This window comes from Etheostoma cragini, chromosome 16, assembly GCF_013103735.1.
Source record: "Etheostoma cragini isolate CJK2018 chromosome 16, CSU_Ecrag_1.0, whole genome shotgun sequence".
In the NCBI taxonomy this organism is placed as follows: Eukaryota; Metazoa; Chordata; class Actinopteri; order Perciformes; family Percidae; genus Etheostoma; species Etheostoma cragini.
Window position 1 is genome coordinate 8,531,633 of NC_048422.1, and position 24,000 is coordinate 8,555,632.

A 24,000-nucleotide genomic window follows, 5' to 3' on the forward strand; every position below is an offset into this window, starting at 1 on the left:
CCCCCCACCGCCCGGAATCAGACGGCCGTTTCAGTTTCTTTGTTTCTAGCCAATTTTAGTTTGAGGCTTTGCAGATCTTCTCTGTGCCCTTTCCAACGCAGACCAAGATTAGTGCACTTTGTGTGTTTATTGCACAAAAATGCACTGAGACATATTGGCCATAATCATAATGTTGATTTAGTGCACTTCACTGCTTCTGTTTCTGTGTTAAATATAAACTGGAACCTCCCTGACCCGCCACTAGCCCATACATTTCAAAAAATGTTAAAACTTTGGTCAAACCCACAGAACAAAACAAATATGTCAGGTGGGATTTTAGGGAAATGTGTATAAGATAATGCAGACTACTTCCATTTGATGGAATGGTGCAGCCAACAAATGGAAACTTTCTGCACATGGAAAATAGAGTTGGGATCAGGATGTTTTTTAACTGTAATATGTTGCCACTGTTATGCCCGAGTCAGCACAAAAATGGCAACAACAACATGCTCACGAGAAGAGGAGGTTTGGAGGTCATGCTCAGTTAGTTCATGTCCTGTGGGTCACAGCGAGGGACAGTTCCCCAGAGAATGTGTGTGTGCGTGTGTGTGTGTGTGTGTGTGTGTGTGCGTGTGTGTGTGTTTGTGTGTCCACAAGTAAGACTGTAATTCAACAGTAGCAGTAAGGTCAGTCAAAATGTTTAACTCCGTCGCTAAATATACAGAACACAGAGGCCCCATCCTGCACACACGTGTTTGCCACAAAATAATGACATGCAGACATATGCTATCTCTAATTTCTGACACATTCATGTTATGGATGCTGCCTATGTTTTTACGCATGATTGGCAATGTATTATTAGTCAAGAGGGTAATTAGAGGTTACCTCTAATTTGATCAACTCTGGTTTCAAGTGCGCCAGCTTTGTCACTCTCTAGATGAGTCATCCAAAAATGAATGTCAACTCAAAACAGAAAACATATGCTACTATTGTTTGATAGAATATCTTTTGTTTTGCAATGCTGAACGTGCATATAAATAAACTTTGCAAATCACTGAAGCTGTAAAAAGGACCAAAGTAAACAAATTTCTTTCAACACGGCTACAGAGCAATGGCCCTGTCCTCTAACTGACAGTGCCAAATAGAGTAAGTTGTATTTCTAAATGTCTTCCTGTAAGTGTGTGCGTGCAGTTTGGATTAGATTAGATAGGCTATGTTAGTGTAAAGGAAAACTAAAGAGGACATTTGATTTACTCAAGCAGAGAAAGGCATATAAACTGTCAGCAGCAAAGGTTTACTGGCAATCAGTCCTATCTGTATCTCTAGCGTGTTTTTCAGCGCTACAGGGAAATAGATCTGAAGAAAAAGACATTCAGAAGAATTATATTGTGTAAGTGGAAACTGAGCCTGAAATAGCCTGAAAAAACCCCACAAAAAAGACAAAGGAAAACATTTACAAAGGCCGTTGAGTGCAAATGCCTTTTATAATGCTGTGAATATTGTTTGACTTTGATCATCTAATTTGAATGTAGTGTACTGGAGATTGATTCATTGTCTAATTCCTAGGCTGTTCTTTCTTATTGAGCATGATGTGCACCAATCACAGTGTCTGCCACATGGTGGGGCTTTATATTAAAGAGTAACGAAGAGCAGCATCACAAGTGACACAGATGACGGCTTGATTACTGAATGACTCAATGATCCAATGGGAAGGGATAGTCAACACGTTGACTAAAAAGTATCAAACTGGTTCCAAACCACCAGCTCTGTTTGGCCACTGATGACGATGTGTGCTAAAACATTGGTCTCTCATTCAGCAAAACGCTGTTTGAGTAAAGAAGATTACAAGCTGAGCAACTCCTTTCAAAACCCCTTTTTTTCTTTTGATCATAACCTTCAATATACCTTAACCATGCATACTTAGATGCTAACATTACAATCTTCTCATACATTTTACCCAAACTTGATTATGCTCTAGTATCCAAGACCATTCTAGGGAAACCAAATAAAGATGTGACCGGGGATTTTGCAAATCTGTGATTAACTGTTCAAATCGCAACATGAGTGAAAGACAAATAAACCAAGAAGGAATTGTTTCCTTTAGTTAATTGTTGGACTTTAGACTTTAGACTAGTCTTTTAACCCTTGTACTGTGCTTTGTGTCAAGGGGACTGTTTTAGCTTATTTAACATGTTCAAGTGCAGGATGGGTCTTCGGACCCAAAGGCAGAGAACACACCAGCAGAAAAATTTGATTGAATGCAGAACGGGTCTGTGGGACCCCGGAGGACAAGATGAGGCGAGGGGGATACGCTTTTTAGTGCAGGATGGGTCTCTGGGACCCGGACGCCGAGGCCACGGTAGCAGAAAAATTAAAATTGAATACAGGACTGGTCTCTGGGACCCCGGAGGACAAAACAAGGGTTAACGGCACAGTACAGTTAAAAGAGTAGTCCACAGAAGTAAAATAATGCCATCACATGGGGCTAATTCTCAGATTTTGCACAGCTCCTTCTGGAACCACAAAAGGCTTTTAACAACTGTTTTCACATATGCTGTAGTACTCCCCAAGACCTAGAAAAAGACTGACGAGTGACATGGATGGGATTCCTCTTTAACTATATGCTCACAGTGACCTGGTCAGAGCCCTTGATTTGATAGATTTTTTTGCTCCAAAAGTAGTGGGTAGTAGTAGAAGAGGGAGAACTCACAGCTCATTATGTTACTGTGTTTATGGATGATTTAATAGGAGCAACAGATTCATCGTGTCCACGACACATTATCTTTTTCTGTTTTTCCATATCTGTTTTTGCTCTTTGATTATCTCTCAAGCAAACACACTGATCCAGCAATTGTACAATGTGAAATCCAGCTGTGAACGCAACCTTTTCAGAATCTGGTTTGATCATTATTTTTTTTTTTCTTCTCACTCCTAACTCGTCAAATACAGCAGTGTAGATATGGGCTCTCAGCAACTACAATGCACAAGGAAGACTTGACCGTGCCGCTGTGAGATGATGTAGTATAAAGAGCAACAAAGTCTGCATAGGGTGTATACTGATGAATATTGACAAACACACACAGGACTTTTACCCAGGACAGCGCTAACTTATTTCATTTTACATTACATAACCTAGGTAAGTTGAGATACGTACGTAACTTACTTAACCAGCATCTCACACGTAAATTACGTAACAAATGTACTCATTTGAACCTAAACCACGTTCTTTTTCTAACCCAAACCAAGAAATGTTGCTAACCATAAATTGCATGTTGAAAAAGGACGACACCTCGAAACGTTGCCTATGGATCGTCTGCCCTATGTGACGAGTTCGGTGAGAACTGGTTGTACGCACACACACGCAAACACACACACACACACACACACACACACACACACACTAACCTAGGAGTCGTACGATGTTTGGATGGTCAAACTGAGCCATTAGTGCTGCCTCTCTCTGGAAGTCATTCTGCATGTCAGCGGACGCTTCCTCCTTTAGCATCTTCACAGCCACCATTGTGAAAGACTCCATTGGCAGCAGGCCTGGTGCTCTGCAACAAACATGCACAAAAATATTCAAGAACAGACAATGGACGCATGCAACTATGCTGTTTCTCTAGTAAAGAAGGATATCATTTAACGGTTTGGGTCAAGATATTGCTTCTTGCTGAGCCATCTGTATGTGGGTGAAAAAATATTTTTTGGTAATGCATTACCCAGATTTCTGTAACCATGTGTTTTTTGAATGAGTGTCTTTTAAGTCCACCAACAAATAACTAGCAACTGTAAATGTCAGTTACTTGGAGGAAACATAGCCACACTTCCGGAGTTGGCTTTCTGGAGGGACATGTTAAAGTCGACATGTTGTTGCAGATTCATATTTTGTTTGATAACTAATCACGAGCAAAGATTTGGAAACAGTCAGTCACTGTAGTGCTAACACACACACACACACACACACACACACACACTCTCTTTCTCGCTCTTACTCACTCACTCACACGCACACGCACACACACACACACACACACACACAGGAAAACTACAGATTGACGCCGTTTGCCAGTTGCTGTTTATATATGCAGGTATGAGTTTTTGCTCTTTTACTTCTGTCTATGTAAGGACACATCTGAGTTTTAGACTGTTAGGGTCAAAATAAGGTTAAAAAAGTGAAAACATTTTGACCAGTTATTACTGAGACTATGAGTTTTGGCGTGAAGGATAAATTAGGTTTGTAGTTTAAGGTTGGGTGACTAGTTGTAACAGTTAAGGTTACCGATGTTGACTAAGTAATACATTACACCAGGGCCCTCAGTTTGAATGTGTATTATGTTCCCAGGGGTATCTATATACTGCACCATTCCAGTTGTCAATAAGGGATTATCAGCTAGCAAGGGCATCTTCCAGAACTGTATGGCTACATGCAGGTGCTATTGTAAAAAGGCCATCAACCGCTAGAATACTGTCCTAACTGTAACATTACTTACCCCCATTTATATCGTGCTCCTTATATTGGCATTCAAGCTCTATGTGGTGTCTGTAAAAAATCATTCTCAACTGCAGTTTTTGGCATAATGGACAATTGTAAATGTGCTGTATTTACATAGTGCTTTTCTAGTCTTAACAACTACTCAAAGCACTTTTACATAGTACAGAAACCATTCACACACATTTATACACTGTGGCTGAGGCTGCCGTACAAGGAGCCACCGCACACACATTCAAACTCCGATAGTACAGCATCAGGGGCAACTTAGGGTTCAGTGTCTTGCCCAAGGACACTTCGAAAAGGGACTGCAGGGCAAAGGTTTGAACCACCAACCTTCCAATTGGCAGTCAACCGCTCAACCAATGAGCTACAATTTTGCAACAGTCCAGTTACCAAAACACTAGGGTCCTAAACTCAACTATGGATGTCTCCCAGCAGGCACTGTCTGAAAATCTGAATCGTTATCTCTTATTTAAAAGATCTTGCATCTAGGCTCCCCAATCAGGGACAGCACAGGAGTGAAATGCTGCAAAGGTTATCAGTCATTAAAGTATTGGCTTTCAGTGACTGAACAAATGGATTTGAAAAGTGCTTGGTCAACACTTTACAAAGGGTTTGACAATGATGTTTTACTTCTGCTATGAAAATGTGTCACAACTGGAATCTACAGTACAACTACTGCATGAAGAAGGAAACCACACATTTCCCACAGCCACCTCAAGCCTAAATATAGAATTGGGTGTAGACGTTGTTGTTGCCAGTGTTTTGTTGGTAAGTACGTCTGACATTTCAGAAATGCAACTGTATGCTACTTTTTGACCCAGGTCTGGTATTTACTTTGGGATTAGGGCGTCACTGTGGGGTGAAAGTGACACCTATGGCAGCTCTCCTTGTGACTTTGTGAATGTTGCAGCAGTTCTCAGAATGACCAATGGCCTTGTTCATCCACTCTATTCCCCCTGTCTCTATCCAAATCCTGTCTCACCCATTTCTCTTACTCTGCCTGAGAAATATCCACTTCATCGTTCTAGCCCCTGGGAGCAATTATGCTGATGACATGGCAATATTAAATATTAGCCTAATAATCACCATAAGTAGTAGTATTCAAAGAAATGTTCCTTTTTGTACAGTCTCTCTCCCATTTGGGGGTGGTAGGCATAATTTGTTCTCTCCCTTTTTTCTTTTTTTGCTCAATTATTTCTATATATATATAAAATATGAACGCTAAACGGTTGGGGTGGGTCATCAAAAGACACAGGACTTTTCCTCAGGAGACCAGAGTTTGTTTCCTGTTTAAAAAATTAAATTTGACAGTGAGTTATTTAACCTTACAGAAAAAACAAGACTACATCACATTCTGTGTCACGTTTGCTACCAGAAATGAAGTAACAGAGGTACTAATTTAAACCCAAACCACAATCTAAGTTGTTTTGTTTCCTGAACCCAACCAAACTGCTTTTACGTTTAGGTATACGGAAATAAAACACTCTTGTGGGTTGTATTTACTGCCCCTGCAAGGGGCGGTAAATTATGAAATGTTCCTATAGGTCGTATTAGAGGGTAAGAATAAACAACCTATATGGTCATATGTTTTGAAGGACTTGATAATTTCCCCTGTCCTCATCTCCTCTGCTTTATCTCACCTGGCTTGAAAAACCCGTCCGAAGGCTCCCTCTCCAATATCTCTTACATATTGGATATTATTTCGGGGATACTCTAGGGCCAGCAGCTTTGAGTTTAGCAGCAGGGGAATCCGCTGGTACATGGGGTTGGGGTGGAGTCGATCCAGAATCATTTCTGATGGAAGAGCGCTCAGCGCCGGGGTCTCCATTGCTCTGCGGACAGAAAGGGGTAGTGAGGAATCAAAAAAGGGGACACAGATAAATAAAGAACTTCTCATCTTGTCTTTATCTCACCTCTTCCGGTTTCTCCACTGCCTCCTCCGTTTGCGGCAGGCGAGGATACTTATGGTGAGGAAGACTGCGGCTGCAAGTGCACTCAGGAGGATGATGATGACGGACATGTAGTAAGCCGGAGATGATACAGTGGTCGTGGTAGGGAGACGAGGAGTCTGACGAGGGCCTGCCGACTCTGGCTTCATCACTAACCCACAAAGAGGCCATTAAACCAAGTCAAGAAAGAAACCCTATCTTATCTATCGCTTGTTAGCTGCTAACTGGCAAAATAGCTTCCTAGACATTCTCTGTGATTGGGTGGGTTTTAAGTGAGAGAGCCAGGGATTGGAACAGAACAAAGGAAAATTGAAGGCAGTACCTGATGCTGTGATGATCTCCCCACACGGCGGCACGGCGCAGTACTCCCAGCGTATGTTGGGATTTGAGGTGTAACACCAGGGCTTGTCGCTGATTCCTCCTGGGTTCCTGCAGTGGTTGTCTGAGTTCATTAACTCTGGAATCACATTCACAGACAGCCGGTGCTGGTGGGGAATCTACGGGGAAAACAACATGGAGAAAATCAAGTTCAAACCAGTGTTGGTTGTTGAGTTACCAGCTGTCAAGTCCACAGTCCCTGGTGTTTGAGTCTGACTCAAAGTCTGAATCACCCAAGAAGAGTCCGAGTAGAGTGCAATTCGAGTCACCATTACCTACGTTTGAGTCTGAGTTGAGTCACGAGTCCAGAGAATAGCTGTCTTTTACACATAAAAGTGTCAGAAACTTCCTCCCACTTCAGAGTCCAATTTCATAAATCCTCGTGTCAAAGTCATCAATGCGCGAGTCCAAGTCGAATCACAAGTCCGGAGAAGAGCAACTTGAGTGGGTCTTGAGTCTGAGTCCAGGGGTCGAGTACTCCATAATTGCTATAAAGTAGTATCAAAAAGCAATACTCGGTGTGTAACTAGCTATGAGAGGAACAGGAAAACACTGGGGGCCTTACCATTGCTTCTTTCTACTTCCTACAGTGGTACGGTGAATACGTCTAAGATCCACCCTGTGAGTCTGGAGGTGTTTCTTAACCTTAATCATATCTAATATTTCATCAAGTAATGGACACAATTTCTTTCAGGAGAACCTGGGCTATCAAGATATGATTACTGCAGGGATGTCACATGAATGTATTTATTGTTATATGCTTATAAAAACAAAATAAAAGACTGAACAAAAATGGAATCTCACAGAAATGTCTTGAAATCACACAAAGAACAAAAACAAACGAAACCTTTGAAATTAGTAAAAAGTTATCCCAAGTCTTGACAATCAGGAGAAACAAAAATAAAACAAAAATAAACACAAATATGAAAGTGTTATCATTTCCCCCCATAAAAGTCTAAATCTTTTCATCCAAAAAGTTAATTGTGTCATTTTCAATGCATTACATGTCTGCTATTTGACATCAGTAGGCCAAACCCCACTCATTTCAACCTCCAGGGTTCAATCTGGTGTCTCTTTATCTATCTGCCAGGACTCTGCCAGGACCTTCCAACACACCCATACACAGTGAATACAGCCCTCCTGTAAGGGCTCTCTCTATTGGCTGAGCAAAGTCAGTTCTTTGTTCATGTGATTGATCTACACACCTGTCAATCAAGGCACACGATCCAAGATGGCATCCGTCTAACAAGATCCATACATTTTTGGTACAAAATGATGACTAAATATATTTAGCCGTTCAGTTGTGGATTTATCACCTTGGAATTACTTGTGTAAGTGTCTGAAAAGCCACTGTCTTCCTGGCCGGATTACTAAGCTTCTGGATTTGCTACAAAGACACCAAAGGACTTGTTGAAAAGCAGAAGCTAATGGCTACGAAGCTACAAACAAAGTAAGATACTGTGTTAAAAGGTTGCGGGGCAAAGTGAAGATTTGTGAATGGACTTTTGGATTTATAAATATTTGTTCATATGGTAAAGACAATGTTATTTCATGATGGATTAAAGGGCTTCTGGATGGCCTTCAATTTTAAGACGACTTTGTTGAAACGGTGCATTTCTCTTCTTCTAAACAACAAAAAAGTAAGTCTCTACACTGTATTGATCTAGAGATATTAAATAAGACATTTAAAGTATGTATTGTCCTGTTTCAGGCATCAGCATTGTCTTTAGAGTGTCAAGCTAATTAGTATCTGTTCTGTTGCTGACCCAACACCTGGAAAGGGCATTGAGGAGACTTGTCTTGAGGGTCCAGTAAAGACTGATCAGTAAATCTATTGTTGTATTTCTTTTCCAAAAATGTTTAAGAGCTATTTCAATCAGATTTGGATGGACAGAGTTTACACTTTTCTAAGAAATGTCATCTTTTCTTCATTTACAAATAAGTTGGCCTTTCAAATACTTTAATACATTACGTAAGACCCTGTTTAGTTCCTTCAGTAAGGGTGTAAAATGTACTTGAGTGAGGAACATTAGGGGTTGCACGGTTGTTTTTGAAATCTAAGAGTGCCAACTTAAATACTGAACATCTGGTGTCTTTGTAGGTCATGAGCTTTGGCCATCAAAAGAGCAATGGTCCAACCCATCCCAAGAGATTATACGTTATGAACTGAAACGGCTGAGTCCAACACATGTGCTGCTGAATCTGAATGTGCAAAGCAAACTGCACACAGGGTTGACTTCCCACTGGTGCAAAATCAGTGGGAAAAACAAGTCCTCTTCCCTAAATGACAAGATAAGTAATTTGCCATTGCCTTCCAAAACAATCCATATTAACATTTCCTTATCATTTGTCAATTCTCCCAAAAACTACTTGATTGACTAAAACCACTTGGTTGAGGTTCACGAAAGACTGTGGACATAGTTTCCAACCATTCACCAACCTTCTCCCTGAAGAGGTTTCATTGCACTATAACAATGTCACACTCCTCAAACCTTTGCTAATAAGGGAGAACAGTCCATGTGAGGTCACTGTGTTTCGTTGTTTAAACAAATGACGCAATTAGCAATGACGTAGTTCTTCTGGTAAGAACGTTCTCATTAAAAACACCAAAGAGTCACTCATCAAACAATATGACGTAACTAAACAACAACCAATGACCTAAGTTAATGTACATGTAAGCAATTAAAAATGTTGATGAACAAGTTGATGGAGTAACCCGTTTTCAAATACCATTGTGTACATTTTACCTCATTGTAGGTTTAATATTAAACTGATGATGAATAGTACCCTTACAGCTCCTCAAGGGACACATACTGCTTTTGATTTATTAGTAAATCATTAGAGTTCTCAACAACTTCTGTGCAAAGAGAATTAATCAAAGTTTTGCTCAAGTATTTCTCTGTGACTCAGCACGAAATAGGACCCTACTCACAGTATGCACACTACATTGTACTGTGCCTATGTCCTGACCATAGATTTGATTTTACCATGGAGGGTAACACACGACATGTGGAACATTAGTGTTTGGAGCTCATTTCATACAGGACACATCTGTGAAAAATATTAAATATATTCACTATAAAAAAAAAACATTTTCTTTAAACATCTGCTCTGTGATGTGAGGAAGGTAAATGATGACACAGCCATCGCTAGATGATCCTGCTTTGTAGATTTTTTTTTCTTTTTAAAGACACTGACTGTGGAAAGTATTAGGAACCGGTGCTGCTCCTGTGACTACAATGGACCAGGTAAGAAGGTGAAAGTTGCACTCTGGTTTCAGCTGTAAATCCACCATCAGTAATCATTCTTAGCTATTAATCAGTATTCATGAAACACTATCCCAAAAAAGAAGAATGTTGATTCTAACCTTATTGATCTACCTCATTTAGTTAAAAAAAACCTATAGGTCATATAAGTTTGGCAAGAAAATGGGCTGCCTTCTGGGAGAACTGTTACAGACATTATCCCAATCAGGCTATTATTATACTTATTATACAACAGGAAATGAAAGCTTTGATACTGGCCAGGAACCTAAGCATAACATTCCAAATAATCCCATCGTGTTTAACAGCCTACCTTTTTAATTTATGTTTGGTCTGCACATAATTCCAGTCTTTCCATGGAAGTAGCACATGCTACATTCTTGCTATCTTCTTTCTAATTTCAAATCCTGAATTTGGGGAAGACCAGTGTCCCAAACCTTTTTAGACAGCGTCGCTTCCAAGGACATTTATTGGCACTGAGCAACCCATCCCCCAATACAACATGCATTTATGTACAATCCCACTAGAATCCGACACAGGCACGGAGACCACCCAGCTCATCAAGCTTTCTGTTCTCACGCTGCAGGTCGACCATGACAACAGTGGCAAGTTTAGCAGATTTCAGGATATCATGTGATCATCATTTTTTTTCCACTGAAATGACACTAGCAAATGTTATCAGCTGTACTGTAGCTAGCAACTAAATTAAGCTAGGGTTAGCAAAATGAACTGGTTAAAAATGCTGACTTTGTGTGACTTTTTAATGCATCAATGTGACTCATTTTAAATCTGGAATCCTGTAAATACTACACAGTGTATGTGTGAGTCATAAACGGGGATTTTAATAATCCAAACCTGTTACCCCACAATATAATGCTGTAGGAAATACTGCTATTAGTAAAATTAGTAGTCATTAGTATTACTACTGTAGGTTGTAAGAAACAGATACTTTCTTTTCAACTGTACGTGCTTTAATGCGCGTACAATTGGGTGTGGAAGGGGGAAAAAGATTTTATTTTTGAACTGAAAGTCAAATATTGTGCAGAGAGGAAATTGGAAAAGGAGAAAGAGACTGCGCTTATATTAGTGAATAACATTAGAGAGATGTTTGTGTGTGTGTGTGTGTGTGTGTGTGTGTGTGTGTGTGTGTGTGTGTGTGTGTGTGTGTGTGTGTGTGTGTGTGTGTGTGTGTGTGTGTGTGTGTGTGTGTGTGTGTGTGTGTGTGTGTGTGTGTGTGTGTGTGTGTGTGTGTGTGTGTGTGTGTGTGTGTGTGTGTGTGTGTGGCTAATTGCTTCCAGAGACAGGATGTGACATGATGAGCCCCGCCCTCTCTGCTGACCTGGCACACACACACTCTGCAAAGGAGAGTAGTAACAGCCAACCCCAACAGACGCTCTCACTGAGCAAAGCCATTAAAACATAAAGAGGCTTTTGGGCCACAGAGGGTGAGTGTGTGTGCATGTGTGTGTTTTTGCACTTGTAAGCAGTGTTTTTCTGTTTCTGGTTAGAGGTCAGGAATGTTTGATTAAAATGTGCACAGACAAACCACAACAGTCACACTTAAGGTAGAATCTCAGACTCTAATACATTTTTACATTTTTAAACACAGGCATCGTTTTGTTGAATGTTATCTGTTAAACTATTCTCCCAACTATGTTTTGTAATCAGTTTTTTTTTGTGGGGGTTGAGATTGGCATTATGAAGTCATAGCTTTAAACATGTGACGCATGCACATGGCACATTCCAATTAACAGATTGTCTTTTTGGACCCCACCCTCTATTATTTTGTATCTGCACTGTATATTTAAGTTGTAAGTACGTTCTACACATTCTGTAGCAATTCGACACACACACACAAAAGCAAGCCATGGTACCTGTTGGCTCCATGACTGACACGGTATCCCAGACCTCGTCATATTCACGCTGCCTTGGTAGAAGCGGCCCCTGTCTTTGTAACATGTTGCTGTTGATAGGAAAGAGAATGGATACGGGATAAAAGTGTGTTGTTGTTTTTTACATTTACTATTTAATATATGAAAAAATACATTCATGTTGCACTCAAACTATGTCCCCCTTACTTGTAATTTCATCTTGCTTGATATCTGAAATGAAAAGAGCAGATATCTAAACAAAAACAATATAAGGAAGCACAGGTAATTTGAAAAAAGAACATCATGGAGAAATCCATAGAGCACCAAAGGCAAGTTTATCAGTACAATTAAGATTATATTACAGAGCAAATATGCGCACAATGCTACGCCTATTTATTACACCACGCACACAAGCCTGCATCTGTATGTTTTGGCTCAGCTGGTCAGACCCTCTTCATGAACTCATCAGTAGTGACCTGCAGTTTACCAGGCCTGCTTTTCTTTGTTAGATTTTCTGCACTCAAGCTTTTTCTGCAGTACAGAATTAACAAATGTTAGATCTAACTAATCTATATTTTTTTATTTTTAAAGGTGAAGCATAAAGTCCATTTGAACTTGAATTGTGTGTTACTAAGTGCATTTTGTTCTTTTTCTGTAACAGTGCATACTGTAAATTCTTTGCAAACTCATGCATATGACCCATTTACCAACTTACTCCTCAGAAATGAACGTGACATTTTGACAGAAAACCATAAAAAGAACATGCTCCCTGGGTGACAAATTGAAGAGACACTTTGCACTTTGGATGATGTGCTTTTACACACAAATGGTCTCAGTAAGGGCTGTCTTACCTACGAAAGGGACATGTGTACAAGCATCAGGGTCTGTGCGTAGACTTGGTAAGGCCTGACAGTTGGGCAGCAGGGAAATGGGAGAGTGGGACCCGGGGACAGAGCTATAGAAACCAGGCTGGACTGAACTGCTGCCCTCCAGTACTAACCACTCCTTATGGCAGTACAGTTCCTTCACAGCCAGGCAGTGTTCTCTGTTTGGTAAAGGAAAACACATAGATTATGCTCCTTCTTACGTTCACTCTTTCCTATGCTGTACTTTCATATAGTGGGCGGCTGTGGCTCAGTGTCCAAGTGGCCTTGGGCAAGTAACTGAACCTTGAATTGTTCCTGATTAGTGGCATCGCTGTGTGAATGTGTGTGAATGCTTATGTGATGAGGTGGTGGCACCTTGTACGACAGCCTCTGCCATAGTGTGTGAATGTGTGTGAATGGGTCCTGTATTCTGTAAAATCCCATTGAGTAGTTGCTAAGGCTAGAAAAGCACTATATAAATACAGTTCATTTACATAACTGTGCTAACAGAGAGGACAGGTGAAACACAGAGACACGTGTACTACTGTACCTGCAGACAGGCTTAGGTGCCGGTCCTAACCCTGACGGGTTGCAGTCAGGGAAGGAGGAGTGGCAGAGCAGTGAGCGTACTGCAGGGCTACACAGCATACTGAGTCCTTCCAGCTCCGTCCACCAGCTCTGAACCAGGTACTCCTGCATGTCCTCCGGGTCCGAGAGGGAGGAGTTAAAGAAAACCAGCAAATCATCTCGCAGGATGGTGCGGCACACATCTCCGCGGTACGCACTGCAGTAGCCTGCAATGCCCTTGTAGAGTCTAAAGGAAGTAGACGCACACAAACAAACAGGAGAATTGATTGCTTGAACCAATGAAGAAAAAAACACAAAGATCCTTAACAGTGCTTCTCTCAGATTTTGGTTAGTATAAGTCAAGTCATTGATGTTGACTTAGTACTGTGAATGGCGTTAATAAGCATATTCCAGGAATACATGTTGCATTTGTTTCTGTGTGGCTGTAACATTATATTGCACAAGAGTACAATATAAAGTTGACTCCATGAAGTGTGTCACGTAGCGCTGTGCAATATGGAGAAAATCAATTATCACAATTGTTTGTTTTTTTACCAAAAACTTCAATATCGATACCGCAACGATATTGTAGTGTTGACTACTGGTGCTTTTACAAAATATTTACACTATAAGATTTTTGATAAATAATCATCAGTAATGTGGATATAATGACTAAGTAGGTAAAGGCAAATAATAGAACAGTAACAACAGTCTGGTAAGTTCAGAAAATGACATCACTGTAGTGTAATGTAGCCTTTAAAACCAGGAAAAGACAACACTTGTATTATTATCTATTTGATATTACAAAATCCAAAATTAAGATGATATCTAGTCTCATGTCACGATTTCAATATAATATTGATTTATTGCCCAGCTCTAGTCTCATGTATATAATATTTTACTGACAGGTATTTAAAAACATTCAATAAAGAAAGGTCCTGTCATTACTTGTCAGGCAGGAAGGCATTATTACAATGAACTGATATTTAGTATAGCTTGTTGATATAACCTTGGCTAAAACATTTTTCTATAGGGAAGACAAGTTCATCCATTCCAAGAACTGATCTTCATGCATCAACTGAAATATCTTCTTTACAATCATCCAGATGTTAAGCATGAAACAGGTTGTCGTAGTTTCGTAGGAAAGTACATCCTGTGCGTCTGTCTGCCTGTTGGACGGCCTGTTGGCCTGTTGGACTTACTTGCTAACTTTACATTGAACAAATCAGTCACGCATACATACTTCGACCTGCCCCTCTATGTTCCCGACTCTTTACTTCCTGCTCTCTGTTTCCCTCTCTGTCTGCATGTTTGTTTTCCAGAAAGGACATTCTCCACATTTCTTCCTGTCTGCCTCTCACATCCATGGTTGCTCTGTCGGCCCGTCTGTCTAACAGCCTTCACTCCTCTGGTCCCTCTGTCTGTATAATGCCACAGTTCCAAAATCCAGATGTTGGGGAACTTAGGAAATCAGAGTCTAACCTTGTCATCCCACCTTGTCCTCCTTCTTTTTACTTTCTCTCAATGACTTTCTCCGTTTCTACTTCCTACTGTATAAGCATATTTTTCAGATGTGGTCATGAGATGGCAAATCAAGTTCTAACCATTCGATCTTTTTGTTTGTCCATGAACTGCAATTCACTGCCTATTTCTTCATGTTTACCTCAGAAATTCTGATGAGGTATCCCAAGGCCAACATTTATTTTCTCTTTCTCCTACCTTTTCTCTCTTCATCTCCTTCTCTCCCTGTCTCCGCACTTCCATAGTGCAGATGTGGTAACTGTTGTTGTGGTTCAGTAAAGTTCAAACTCAGCTCACACCATGTGAGTGACAGAGCAGCTCTTTCTTGGCATGGCAGGTTTATTGCCAGAGCTAAAGTGCATATTGTCTTCAGCACACCCAAAGGAAGCAATGGAACTTAGTTTCTTTAAACACAGTGTAAACACACATGCTTATTGTGTGTGTAAAGAATGAAGTGACAGACACTGTTCTGTGTCATTTTTACGATTCAAGGTGGTTCAACTGGAGTGAAACACTTTTTTCTATAAACTACAGAAAATTAGATGAAAATGTAAAATATAAAAATACTTGCCATATATTTACTATCCTATAATGTGCGTGTACATGCATTTGTATAATGTCATGCACTGAAGAGAGGAGAAACATGGAAGGAAGCCATGACACACACAAGGTGAAGAAAAGTAGCATACACAAAGGCACAGGCCATTTCTCTTACCTCCACTCTATGGGGAAGTGGCAATATCCAGAAGATGTTGGTTGAAGAAACACAAGTATGAGAAAAGGGGAGAAGAGAGGAGGACAGAAGACAAAAATCAGTCTCAGTAGGAAGAGAAGATCAACCATGGTGCTTCTCTTACCAACTCATAGCTAGCTTTGAGGAGACTTAGGGTTAACCAGGTGGAGGGGCAGTGTGTGTGGTCTGAAATGAAGGGATGTGTGTGTTTGTTTTTTTAGGGGACTGTGGCTGAAGTATCAACCAAATGCCAAAGGGGGTGGGGGGACGCAACAAACAGCTGAAGCCACACAAACCACAACCTATGTGGCAGCTAACATGACTCAAGACATAGCAGTAACAACCCAACACACACAGCTGTAAGAGCTACAAGCATCTATAATATGTGTTTTTCTACTTATTTTGGAGTACGCAAGTCAGTGTTAAATGGAGATGAAAAAGTGTCACTACCTGTGACAGTGACTTTCGCAGTTGCCTTGACTGTGTTGGCCCCAGCGTTGTGTCTATTGGAAGCCAGGCATGTATACAGCGCCGGCTTATTCACCGTCACTTTAAGAACAGACAGGATAACCTCTCCAATTAAAGTCTCTTCGACCGACGCACCTGAGATCTGGAAGAAAAAAAGAAATTGAGAGAAAAAAGAAAAAGCCAATAGAAATATGTCATTATGCGAGGACAGATATACACCATAACCATATTGGGGCCCTAATTTAACGATCTAAGCGCACGGCGTGAAGCGTATGGCACAGGTGCGTCTAGGGCTTATCCAAATCCAATTTTTGATAGTTTAACGGTGGTGAAAAAAGGTTCAAAAGGGTTGTACTTAGTGTCTTCATTTGCAATAAACCAATCATTCCCTTTAAAAGCCAGGTTTGTTTGTACCTTGGTGCATTGCTATTATGATGGAGGATTTGTCATATTTGTAATCTCTTGCATGTTTGTGTGCTGCTGCGTTTTCCTGTGTGTGTGTGTGTGTGTGTGTTTGTGTGTGACAAGTGACGTAAGCCTAGGCGCATTTTACTAATGCACTGTTAAAACAACCAGGTTTTTTTCAATAGCAAGATCACTTCCTGCTGCCTCATGATAGCAAAACCAAGAATTCACCTGAACACACCTTCTTGTAAGTCCAGCTGCTAAATGCTGTATTACACTAATATAATAAAAACAGAATTACAGTATCTGTAATATGTAATATAATTATATTGTCATATACTGTACGATCAAAATTGTGCCTCCTTTTAATTAACACCATCATTGCTAAAACATGTACAAGCATTACCTTAATGAGTTATCTCACACCAATCAAAAGGTACTAAGTACAAGGCTTCCAGATGTGTTGTAAATGACACCATGGACTTATGGTGACATATCTGATAGCAGACTTTTTATAACCTGTGGCTGAAGCCAGTCTGCAGAAAGTATTTGACAACTTCCAGACAACCAGGGGAGAATTTGGTCAAATATTTCAGAAATGGCCGTCCTCTCTTAATAGGTATTATACATGTCCCAGGATGATGTTCCACGATGATTATGTGTTTGGCTGTATTTAGATCAGAGATGCACAGCAACAGAAAGAAGAGCTTTACCTTTTGAGATCAAGCAGACACAGTCTACTTAGTCCCACTCCTTACCAGATGATGGCATTAATGCAAAGTTGAGTTGTGAACAGATTTTGAAAATGAGAATAATTTACCCTCCAAAGCTTCCATCACATAATAGAAACACTGTCTTGAGATATTATGTGTGCAGTGCTAATACACTTATTATACCTTATATTACATTCTAAAGGGTGTTGAGTTGATAAAATGAAGTCTGGCACTAAAATAACCACTTGTGAACATTTAAAAGATTTAAACGTTTCCTGGTATTCACACTGAACACATTTAACCAGATACTATGTCTTTGTTATCTTTGACACACTACTATATATATAAATGATGTGTGTGTGTGTGTGTGTGTGTGTGTGTGTGTGTGTGTGTGTGTGTGTGTGTGTGTGTGTGTGTGTGTGTGTGTGTGTGTGTGTGTGTGTGTGTGTGTGTGTGTGTGTGTGTGTGTGTGTGTGTGTGCGCGTGTAAGTGAGTCAAGCGGCTGATGTGTGAAGCTACTATATTTGAAGTTGTGTCTGACACGTCTGTTTTTGGGGCGAGCTCGATCCAGCCCTGCTTAAATTAATGACCTCAACAAGCTCCCATAAAAGCAGCTCACACAGTCATTTTAATCAGCACACACACACACACACACTCACACACACACACACACACACATTATTTACAAGCATTATGGGCCTGTCATTACATTGTTGCTAGCACCCAAGACTATTTAATACCCAGACGTTATGTGGTGTATGTCTGCCTACAACGGCACGCATAATCTAAATGTCTGCTGCCTGGTTGAAAAAACAAAATGCTGTTTAACATCTTTAAAGTGGTCAAGTTTGTACTTTCATGTTTCACAACTAAATAAAAACTTTAAGATACATTTTTTATGAGGTTTCTAGCAGGATCCTAACTACACAAACCTAAAAGTAGAGCAATGACCTTCAAAGAAGGTGCAAGTGCTTGACAATATTTTCAAGATTTTAATTGCATTGCAACTAAAATCTAAGTAGAGTATTGTGTCTTTTGTGGTGTGATAGATGAGCTTTACTTTTGAATACCGTGTGCAGGATGTGGAGAACTCACTGGTTTACTTATGAAGTTACATATTTGCGGTTTTGATAAACAACACTTGGCATGGGTCAGGAACAATATCTTCTCCTGGTGTCCCAAAAAGCATTGCATGTGGCTGCAACTCACATGTTAGAACATAATTAATTCATCATTCAACCCGGTCTCGCTGCAGATCGTGAAATGGTCACATTATTTAGATCAATTGATTCGTCAACAGGGACACAATTTTCTCGTTTATTTCTTAGGAACCTGACCATTTCACGGACTGGCATGATACCGGGCTGGATTATTAGACTTAGCAAGCATTATAGTAATTAAAATACTGGCATTTCTAGTCGCCAAATCTGTTTTATTTTTGTTTCTTGTTAAAAATCAGCAGGTACCTTTTTGTGTTTCCTGGTTATCTTATTTTTTATGACCTCAATATACTATCAGCCCTGTGTGACAGCTGTATGTCCCAGTTAGACCACCTTACATGGCTGGGCTGTTGGAACAGCTAGCTAGAGTCACAAGTCAGCAGTTAATATAAACCATTCAACCCCTTTTAAGTCCATAAGAACCTTACTGGCTCCATTTACAAATGGAACCCAATTAGAGCTGATAAAACTGAGAATGATCGGCTAAATGGAAGGCAATCTCTTCAATCCCCTGTCACCATAATGAGAATTCCTTTGCTGTTTATATCACTGATCCCACTGTGTGTGTGTCTGTGTGTCTGTGTCTGTCTGTCTGTCTGTCTCCAAAATGTCACAGAAGTACAGAGACAGAAAGAGAGAGAGACAGAAAGAGAGGCATAATTGGGTAATGTCTTGTAGCTTGCATTACAGCTTACTTTGTGTGTGTGGATTTGTTTTCCTAGTGTCCTGGTTTGCCCCTGCTCAAGCCCTTAAACCCTATTATTATTAAACAATTTGCTGTTGTCATGGAGATCTGTAGAGTGACGGCTGTCTCAAATGAACATGATTTAGTTTAAAACATGTCAAAACAGAGCGTGTTGCTTCTTTGGACCAAAACAAATGGGACACGTAGATCTTCAGTCTGACACCGAAAGAGAGGTCCACTGGAGGACTGGTACTGAACACATAATGGATTTGTTCCCAAAAATGCATAGTATGTCTTCAGCCCTTTGTCTGTTCTTTGGTTGTTTGCTGCTAATAGGACAAAGTAGACACTGTTTCTGTGCAGGTTCCGAATCTATGCTGCAGTATGTGCAGATAAAGGTTTCAGAAATACAACTTCATGTGCAGACTGCAATGCATGTTGGCTTTCCTGACTGTCTCCTCTGTTATTGTCACAGCCTGTTCCCAGCTCTGTGGCTGACAATGTGTCACAATGTCAGCAACGTGATGGGATTTCTCCGATGCTGGCTGTGTTGACTGACATTTGAGCCAAACTCAAACACTTAAACTCAAACACTGTGAAGGCGACAACAATATTCCTGGTAAGATTACAAGCATTTACAAGTGACCTGGAGGATGGGCCTAGATGGATGGATGGATGGATGGATGGATGTAGCTACCATCATCAATTTTTATTGTTATTTCTTTGGCTTATTGTTTGCCGCAGAGTCTAATACAATGGGAACAGGCTCTGACAACAACAGAGGAGATAGTCAGGAACGCCAACATGCATTGCAGTCTGCACATACAGTTGTATTTCGGAGGCATTCGTCTTCACATACTGTAGCATAGATATGAAACCTACACAGTGACATTGTCTGCTTTGTCCAAAAGTCACATTATATGTGGCTAATAGAAATAAAATTCAACAGAATTCAACAGAAAAATACTCTCACAGTATTTCCATTTTCCAGCCAGGTGATGGTGGGGATCGGATTTCCTGTGGCGTTACACTTCAAGGAAATCTGGCTTCCATACGCTACTCTCTTCTCCTTTGGAACCAGCAGGATTCGTGCTGGAGCTGAACACACACATAAACAACACACAGTGCAGACACAGAAACTCATACACTGTTATACATATACTGTTGCCAAAGAATTACATTCCACTGGTTTGAGTTAGTTTTTTAAAGTGGATCATGTTCATACTCTACCAAGCATAGTAAGCAAAACCATGTTAAAATACATACCCTGTACCTCTATGGTGACAGGCTTTGAAAAGGCCAAACCAAAGCTATTCCTGGCCACACAGCGATACTGTCCTGCATCCTCCTTCTGTATGTTATGGATCTTCAATGCACCATAGTCAAGAATGGTAACACGGTCACTGAACTGGGAGAGATGAGACCAATTTTAAAGATAGAAATGACATCCTAACATTTTGTATTTGTATCATTTTTTTTTCTTCAATCTTATGCTATGGAACACTAGAAACCAAGACAAGAAAAGATGGGTTCTTTTATGCTAATATAAAGTATGTACCTGTTCCCAGTCCTGGTCAGAAGTATACTAGTTTGGATAGACAACAGTTAATTTACCGGATAATCACCTGTGTTCCAGCGGATGTCCCTCGCCTGCAAAACTCTTGATACAACAACAAACTTCGAGCTAGGAAGCTACATGCTACAATTGCTTGGTTCTTTGGGAAATAATGATTTACAAAAAAATACTTTTAACGTCACAGCATTTACTATCTAACTGGGACGTTTTGGGACCGATTGGTGGGGATTGCTGTGGACAAAGTATTTTGTTCCACCAAAACAAGTTCCCTCCCAAGAACAACTTTCTATGTAGATGAAGGGGGAATAAAGTGCATACTTTGATAAGCTCATCATCTTTGAGCCAGGTGACCTCTGGTTTGGGGTTGCCAAGGGTTACACAGGGCAGCACTGCTTTGGATTCTACCAGAAAGGTTTGATTGGTAGGATGGCGTTTGATCTGTGGCTCTGTTGGAGAGATAGACAAGACATAAGAGACACGAGACAATGGTTTTTTTGCTTATCTCAATGACTAGAATAGAATACAGTTTATTGTCCCGGAGGGGACATTTGTCTTGGGCACAGTGCTACAATCTGTTGGTTCACAACCGAACATGTAACAGAGGTAACCACTCTAAAAGCAATGTAATATCAACATAGGACATCTAAGGACATAAAGGAAGGACACATTACTATACAGACAATATGAAAAATCAAAAGTGACTGGAAGAATGAAAGTTCTATGTGGAAAAAAAAAGTGCTGGTGTATTTATTGCAGTTTGCTCTGTTGTGCTACTGTGAGAGTGTTGTTCTTGATGGAACTTTACCATCTGCAAATTCTTAAAATTAGCTTCAAGATTATCTAGACTCCAGCCCTACAAACTTGAAAGAAAGCAAACGTACTCATCTTGAGCTGCAGAGCTCCGCAGCTCTTTGCTGCCTCTCCGATGCCATTACTGGCCAGGCAACAGTACTCTCCATTATCTGTCTCTCTTACATGAGGGATGCTTAGCATCTGGCCCTGCTCCCTGGTAATGTACCGGGGGTCATAGTACCTGGTGGGTGAAAATAACAAATAAGTCTGATTGTGAGCAGAAGTTTACCCAACTTTTCATTGTCTTGAAATATGAATGGCATTAGAAATATTCTCTTTGTCCAGTATGAACGTTACACAAAACAATCATATGGTGAAATGTGATGTGGGTTAATACAAGACTTTCCTACACTAAACAACGCCGCCATCAGACATGTTCAAACTGCAATTATGACACAAATATTGTTTTCTTCAAGGAAGCAATGAACTACATCATCTATTTCTAACCTTCCCTTTCTATCCAAGATCATTGAGAATGTAGTCCCTTTTCAGTTATGTGATTTTCTACATAGCAATAGTTTAAGTGCTTTCAGTCCTGCGTTAGAAAGCATTATAGCAGAGAGACGGCATTGGTGAAAATTACTAACAACCTTCTGACTACTGCTGACAAAGGACTTCTCGCCATACTTGTCTCATTAGATCTTATTAAGTCATATTTATCCAATCAATCTCAATTTGTTAAAAATAAATCCTCCATGTACGCTAAAGTTAGCCATGGCGTTCCACAAGGCTCATTGCTTGGACAAATTCTATTGTTCTTATGTATGCTTCCTCTCGGTATTATTGTTAGGAAACACTCAATTAACATTCACTGTTATCCAGTCAGAAACCAGTAAGTAAGTTAAGCTTCAAGCATGCATTAAAGATATAAATTCCTGGATGACCTACAATTGCTGGGCCCTAAACACCTCTGAACCTCATTATCTAAGGATATCGCTACCCTGGATGGTACTGCCCTGGCCTCCATCACTACTGTGAGAAATCTAGGAGTTATTTTTGATAAGATGCGTGTATCCTTCAATGGCCATCTAAAACCAACCTCATGAACAGCCTTTTTTGTCTTCGTAACTTCAAAACGATGCTGAAAAACTAGTCCATGTATTCTTTACTTCTAGGCTGGACTACTGTAATTCCTTACTATCCGGTTAGTCAAATAAATCCCTTAAGATTCTTCATCTGATCCAGAATGCCACAGTGCTTTTCTGACAAGAACTAAGAAAATAAATCATATTTCTCCTGTATTAGCTTTTCTGCATTGGCTTCCTGTAAAATCCAGGATTGAATTTAAAATTCTTCTCCTGATCTACAAAGCTCTAAATGGTCTAACACCAACATTACTTGAAGTGCTCTTGGTGCCTTAATGTCTCATTAGAGCACTACACTCCCAGAATTCAGAGCTACTTGTGGTTCCTAGAGTCTCTAAAAGTAGGTTGGGAGCCAGAGCCTTCAGCTATCAGGCTCCTTTCGTGTGGAACCAGCTCCCAGTCTGGGTTTAGGGGCAGAAACCGTCACCAGAGTTTAAGAATTTAAGAATTTAAAGTTTAGTTAGTGAGTGAGGAGTGGCAGCGTCCGCCTAGCGTGGCCCCCCTGCTTCTCTTGGTAGTCATCAGATTCCTCTACCTTATAATCAATAATATTGTAAAAGTAAAGAGAGGCCGGCCAGTAAAGGCCGATCCGGCTGGAGTCCCTACGTTTTCTTTTCGACCAGCTTATTTCCTTGAATTAGGATGGCAACGAGATCTTGGTTGCAGCTGTTGCCGTGGTCCGGCTGCACTCTCTGCTCCTGCCCTGCAGTGTCCTGCTGAACTTTTCTGCATCTCGCTACATCCACCTATGCTCTGCTATGCCATGCCACACCCTATAACGCCCTGCTAAGACATGAACTACTACGACTACCATTTGTAGTCACTCTTCCATTATCTTTAGGGTGACTTTTATTGCCACTGTGCATCACACCCCCAACCGGCACCGTCAGACACCACCTACCAAGAACCTGGGTCTGTCCGAGGTGAAAAGGGAGGTTTTTCCTCACCACTGTCGCATTGCTCGCTCTTGGGGGAATTACTAGAATTGTTGGGGCTTTGTAAATGACAGTGTGGTCTAGACCTACTCTATCTGTAAAGTGTCGTGAAATAACTTTTGTTATAATTTGATACTATAAATAAAATTGAACTGAATCACGTTCTGTGTCATCTGCTTGACCGGAAGTGAAGTAACATAACAAATACGTTGATTTAAATTTTTCTAAACATAATTAAACAGAAGTCTTTTGGACCTAAATGTAACCAAACTGTGATATTTACACAATGTTTACAATGTGTTATTAGAACCAAAGTTGAAAAAAAACGCTCTTTTGGGTTGTGGTTTAGCGCTAGAGAGGCTCTTTCATTTAACCCTTTATAGGTTGTTTTAGGGGGTTGGAATAATCAACCTGTTTATTTGGATGATTTGTTGACGAA

At 40.4% G+C, this 24,000-nt stretch overlaps 1 protein-coding gene across 1 annotated transcript in view; it reads right to left on the reverse strand.

Annotated features, from left to right (window-relative positions):
* The window catches only part of musk (muscle, skeletal, receptor tyrosine kinase), a 32,951-nt gene that overhangs the window by 2,047 nt on the left and 6,904 nt on the right, over window positions 1-24,000 (reverse strand). The window contains exons 3-16 of the mRNA XM_034895734.1: window positions 21,571-21,722; window positions 21,008-21,135; window positions 20,380-20,521; window positions 20,087-20,211; window positions 16,073-16,232; window positions 15,605-15,611; window positions 13,352-13,615; window positions 12,787-12,980; window positions 12,143-12,166; window positions 11,939-12,027; window positions 6,746-6,920; window positions 6,388-6,574; window positions 6,115-6,306; window positions 3,385-3,533 (exon numbers count right to left, since the gene is read on the reverse strand). Of these exons, the coding sequence (XP_034751625.1) occupies window positions 3,385-3,533; window positions 6,115-6,306; window positions 6,388-6,574; window positions 6,746-6,920; window positions 11,939-12,027; window positions 12,143-12,166; window positions 12,787-12,980; window positions 13,352-13,615; window positions 15,605-15,611; window positions 16,073-16,232; window positions 20,087-20,211; window positions 20,380-20,521; window positions 21,008-21,135; window positions 21,571-21,722 (1,988 nt within the window). The remainder of the gene's footprint in view (window positions 1-3,384; window positions 3,534-6,114; window positions 6,307-6,387; window positions 6,575-6,745; window positions 6,921-11,938; window positions 12,028-12,142; window positions 12,167-12,786; window positions 12,981-13,351; window positions 13,616-15,604; window positions 15,612-16,072; window positions 16,233-20,086; window positions 20,212-20,379; window positions 20,522-21,007; window positions 21,136-21,570; window positions 21,723-24,000) is intronic.